Source organism: Corella eumyota, chromosome 3 (assembly GCF_963082875.1).
Source record: "Corella eumyota chromosome 3, kaCorEumy4.1, whole genome shotgun sequence".
Classification (NCBI taxonomy): Eukaryota; Metazoa; Chordata; class Ascidiacea; order Phlebobranchia; family Corellidae; genus Corella; species Corella eumyota.
Window position 1 is genome coordinate 6,570,915 of NC_137492.1, and position 6,000 is coordinate 6,576,914.

The following is a 6,000-nucleotide window of genomic DNA, read 5'->3' on the forward strand; positions in this document are numbered from 1 at the left end:
TAACAACATGTGCACGCAACTCTATATAGGGGTCAATTGGTAAAAAAATTGGGGGTGCAATTTACCCTTTGTTTTTCTTTGGTTTTTTTGATAAAAATTTATGTAAAAATTAACGATATCTAAAAAATGTATTAAGCGTATTTTTGTTAACCTCATTGTGTTTAAAAATGGTAAATTGGTTTATTTGATCAAAATGATATTGTTTAAAATTAATTATTTTCTTAAACAAATAACTATCGTGTTTATGTAGCAAATTTTGTTTTGTTGCCCCCTCGTTTACGACGCCTATAATTACTTTAGTGTTTTTGTATCGTTATGCGGTCGCTGGTTAATGAATATGTCAATTTTGAAATGCTGTAACGTCTGGGAAAATTTTGTCATATTTTGAAACCTGTTGGGTTGCAATTTTGTTAAGGGAATAAAACATCCCTACAATTAATTTTGTTCTTTATTTAGTAATACAAACTTTATTATATCTTAACATATTTAAGATAAATGGTTATATATCAAGTTATTGGTAAAGGAATAATTTTGTACATTTGCAACCAGTTTTACAAACTGTTCAAAAAATACTGTAATGTTGTTTAAAATGACATCATTTACTCGAGTATTATGTTTCGTTACACTTTGGTCTCTAACTGCTATTAATAGACCCTAACGAAATTGAACCTATATTCTGTTACGAGAAGGTTGAGGGATTTGACCCCAATAAAAACAACTACTTTTTTATTATTTTGTATAACGTCTTCTTTAATTTAGCAATGTAAAACTTGCTTTTTTATAAAAGCAAAATTACTGAAATTGTATTTAAGCATATAAATGGTATCATGTTCTATAAAATCATTTGTAATTTTACCCCAATTACATAAAATTGATGTAGTTAAAAAAATTCTGTTTAATTTTCGGGAAAAATTTAAATCGTTAATTTAAAATTTCCTTTCGTCCAACTTTAAAGAGAGTTGAAACCCAAGATGGCGACACCCTCTTCACCACAAACCCTTGTTGCTGCGATATCCGGGCATGCTATTTAATATATGCGGGACTAATGAACCGCGAAGTCGGCGAACACGGTTCAGACGCTCCGGCCTGATTTTTTCGAATCTGTTTTTTTTTTGAGTAACCGAAACCAAATCTTTTTTAAACTTTTTTTAAATTTCGAGACTCATTAAGGTTTCACCGCAGAAAATTATACTCTACGTGCGCATAAAATAGAAAGTATGATTTGCTGCCTGTAAAATTTCACTTATTATTTTTTTTTTGAAGAATCGCTCGTTTTCGGTGTTATTTGATATTTAGCCAAATGTCGTTTGGGCAAAAGTTTACCTAACACCATAACCTTTAATGGTGACATTTGCACAAATTAAGATTATTTTGTTATTGTACTCTAATGTAAAAACGTTAACTTTATCGGTAAAGGCATCAACTATTTTTAAAACTTTAATAATCGTTGAAAGGTAAACTTTTATTTGTAAAATAGTTTAATACAAATTTTAACTACAATTGTAAAACTCAAAAGTAACTTAATATAAACTTAAGAAGGAAAAGTAACAAAAAGGATTGCACTTTAAAACTTTTACATTTTTGGATAAGGTCGTTGAATCAAATTATTAACTGTAAAATTAAAGGGCCTTTGCTGCATCTGATGGCCCGGAAAATGTGTGGGGTATTGTGCTTGAGATCCCAGATGGTGACCGGAACCGAACCTGGTCCCTTGGTGGGAAGCCGGATAACTATTGCTAGGTCTCTGTTGTGCCGAAGTCGGAATATTGTTTGTAAAATTAGCATAACGTATAGCGTCAAAATGCGACTGGCTGGTAGACTGCTTAAAATCGGGTAAAATTGCCGCCGCTACCGCCGCGGTTATGCGACTATCATTGTTAGTTGTGTCACAAGATCCATTGTTTACAGGCAGTGGATGTTGCTGCGGTGATAAATGGTAGGTAGGGGACAAATCTGGCCTGTTGGCTTGCTGCTGCTGAATTTGCGACTGAGTTTGCTGAATTTGACTGTGCTGTGGACCCATTGTTTGCTGCTGCTCGTGTTGCATTGCCATATCAGTAGGCGATGGTGGTATGCCACTTTCCATTCCTATATTCTCTGGTATTCCGTCATCTTTTGGACGATCTACCTCTGTGCTGTAATTGGCAGCTTCTGTTTCACTGAACTTATGCGAAAGTGACGATGCTGCATAGGACGCTGCAGCAGAGTAGCAGTGAGGTATTCTGGGTAGGTTAAAATCTTCGGGCCTCTCGCTTTTTCCGTCACCCTGATCACGTCGCTTTCGCCTTCGTCTAGGTGAAGTAAAAATAAACAAATACGTTAAATGAATTTACACATTTAGGATTAGATAGCTATAAATCTGTTAGTTTGGCAGGGCAACCTTTTACTTCAGTATGTTATGTTTATTTTATTGTAACTTGTGACTAAGAATAAATAAAGATAAAAACTATCAAGTTATAAAATATATAAATATTTTTGTGCGTACCGTTAAAAATGTGTTGTTACATTATCGTTATATAAAACAAATTGTTTTGTTTCCCAAAAGTTGGATTGTATGAATATTAACTGTGTTGCAATTTAAACCACTATCAAAATAAAGTAATTAGGCAAACGTTGGTTTATTTTGTTACCATAAACTGTAAAATCGTACAAACTTTATTATAATACTTTGCTTGACTATGTGGTGATAATTACATTAGGTTTTAAGTTCATTTTAAACTGTAAAAGTGTTTGCGGTTACCATTGAAATTTAGGCATTAACAGGTTAAAAACACATAGTGATAACAAAATATATTTTATCAAGTTTATGGGTTTGGTTCGCTACGACGATTACTAAATAAATAATAGTTTGTGACAAATTTAAAAATATTTGTTTGGTACTTAGTAGTTTTTAAAATTTAAATAATTTTCCGCAAAATTCTTCTTCGTTTAAAACCCGAACTAAGGTTTTGTTTATAGATGTTTAACAGATAGCGTCATAGCTTTGCGATTATCAGGACCGATCAGCCTAATTCGATCTGGCCCAAAAAGTTTATATCTAATAACGATATGGCGTATTCAAATCTCGTTGATAATCATGATAAGGCTCATATACCTCGATGTATATGGCCAATGTCTTAACAGTTCGGTAAATCGAATAATTTTAAGTTTTGCGAAGTTTTTATCGGTGGTATTATTAAGGTGTGATTCAAAATTTGTTTAAATTTTACATAACAAATCGGCTAACTATAAACGTAAATAGATTTTTTCATAATTATCTTGAAAATCCTATAGCGTGACTTCAATTTTTTGTAAATTATAAATTTTCTTAGCAACTTGATCGTGTAACAAAATGGTGGCAAACTTTCTTTATTATGTTAAGTGTAGTTAAAAAGGAAAATTTACTTTAAATTATTCTATTATAAAAAAAACGTTAACAAGGAAATGTAAACACTTATTATTACAAACGAAATATAATTTTTTTAAATCAATTACTGTGAATTCATGTGCGTTGTGTTGTTTTGGTAATTTATTAAATATAGGCTTAAAAGAATCGCAAGATTTTACCTAAAGTTTCCGTTGTCGAACATTTTCTCACAGTTAGGATCAAGAGACCAATAATTCCCTTTACCAGGATCGTCTTCATCTCGGGCAACCTTCTTGAAACAATCGTTCAGCGACAAATTATGACGGATTGAATTCTGCCAGCCCGCTCGACTACGCTTATAGAAAGGAAAATTTTCGGCCACGTACATATAAATTCCAGCCAGTGTAAGTTTTTTTTCTTTGGAGTTCTGTATGGCCATTGCTATTAACGCTGAATACGAATAGGGAGGCCGCACCATTTTGAAAAGTTCAGTTTGACTCGAAAGCGAAAGCCAAGGAAAGTCTGATCCAAACCCGGTGCCGTGATGTGAAGAAGGGTGTTGACCTAAAAGTTGATGGCGCTGGCCTGCCACTGCAACGGCTGCATGGTGACTTGAGGTGTATCCTTGCATATAAGATGTGTTGTACGGATTGCCAGCCGCTGCGGCCCATAAGTGGTAGGGATTTGTAGTGGCCGACCCCGGGTATTCAAGCGGGTAATGGCCGTGGTGCGAAGCCCTACTTCCCGCCATATGCATTCCGCCTGACTGGTATAAGTTTTCGTACATTGACGGCATCTCCATCATTTCTTGCGCCGTTGGAGCGTGTGGAGTGGTAAAAGTCGAATGGTTCATGCTACCTATATGACGATCTACTAAGACCATTATTCGCCACTTTCAAACAAATCTACAATTTTCTAAAACCAAAAATAAAAAATAAACATTTATAAAAAAAACAGTTATGCGTTCGATATTCTATACCCGATACTGTATGGGGTTTGTCTTTAAAAGCGACAAAAATTCTACATTTCGTTATCAATTTTCCTAATTTCTGGTTGCTAAGTAAGGTCGACGAAATTGAATTCGCTCTTTTATAAACGTTACGTTTTTCTCTCGTTTTTGGTTAGCTACGCTCGAGTAAAAAGTCAAATGACACATGATATTTGTATGTCTTGTACCTAGTACGGTTAATTAAACCTTTGTGCTTATAAGACCGAAGCATGACCAATTTTTCAACATATTGTTAAGTTTTAATATTAATAAGACGTATGTGTAAAATGTTTAACTTTTTTACATAATAATATGAGCCTGTCCTTTTATCTTAAATGTAATATAAAATAAACACGTATTTAAAATAAAAAAATCAAATTTGTTTTACAATTTATAAAATGATATTAAAGGATTTAGAAATTTTAAGGCAAAGTAATAAACAAAAAAACTTTGTAATCATTTATACTCAGTAAGATTGTTTTAAAATTAGTTCCAAAGAATAATTTCCCCTTTTCATGAAAGGTGCATAGATTACTTGCGGACTGTTTAACGAACCATTTTCCTACTTGATTATCCAAAAAAATATATATAATATATTTAGTCATCAACCATTTACAAAAGTCATATCCGAAAATTCGCTGAACTAAAATATCGACCAAACGCACGTAATTATAATAAAGTGAATATTGGGTTATTTTTCGCCTTTTCGTTACCGCTTCATTTAACAAAACGGGTATAAGTATCAGGTGTCTATGACGTTTTAAAAAGGTCATTTCCTATAAAGATATATAACGGGTCTGGGGCCTGGGTGACGTAATTTTTCACGAACTTTTTGGTTCTAAAATTAGAAAGGGGTGTTTAATGAACAATATACTAATTTAATTAGTAAGTCTTTTAGATATTTAAATTAAAATGTCAATTTTAATTTGATTTTTTTGTGCGTTAAAATTTAAAAGCACGATTTAGGATTAAAGAAATTTTATTTTGACTTCAACTAAGAAATCACTTGGTCCAACGACGAACTAAAATAAAAATTTGCCTAATAAACTATTTGCCGTTTCTAGATAATATATACAAGCTGTACAAGTTAGTTTAACACTGCAGGCGAACAAAAAAAAAAAAAAATGAAAAACAAAACCGCAAAAATGCAACTGCCCAAATTTGCACGGTAACAAAAATAGAAATACAATACAAAACATATGAGATAAACAATAAATATTATAAATATAGCCTTAGCGGCAAAACTGCACTAAAGGCAAAGCGAAACACTTATTTCATTGATTAAAAAGTTACGTCCGATTTTTTTTCATGGTTATTGTGTCCTTAAATTCGTAAGGTTGATAACACATGACGTCAAACTAGGTTACGTAGAGTTATACTAAAAACACAACGATATAAAAAACACATGGGCAGGGCTAAGAAAAAATCAAGAGCAAAAAAGCGACTGTACGGCAATGATTTGAATGCAAACTTATTACAATTGATATAACAATCTACACTGCGTAAAGTAAAAGTAGAAAACGTGTGCTCAGGTAAAAACAAACAAACAAAGAAAAATATAGAAGGAATGGAAATAAGTAAAAAGGATAAATACTTTCAGCATGCTTTAGCATATAATGCTGCCGATATATTTAAAAGGGGCGAAAAAAAAAACGAATTTCTAAAA

At 32.6% G+C, this 6,000-nt stretch overlaps 1 protein-coding gene across 1 annotated transcript; it reads right to left on the minus strand.

Moving 5' to 3' along the window:
• Positions 1-1,562: 1,562 nt before the first annotated feature.
• LOC145745296 (uncharacterized) lies at positions 1,563-4,256 on the minus strand. The gene is made up of 2 exons (XM_082563332.1): positions 3,547-4,256; positions 1,563-2,291 (listed from the first exon to the last, which is right to left on the minus strand). The coding sequence occupies exons 1-2, from the start codon at positions 4,227-4,229 to the stop codon at positions 1,574-1,576; spliced, it is 1,401 nt and encodes a 466-aa protein (XP_082419458.1). The 5' UTR covers positions 4,230-4,256; the 3' UTR covers positions 1,563-1,573.
• Positions 4,257-6,000: the final 1,744 nt, after the last annotated feature.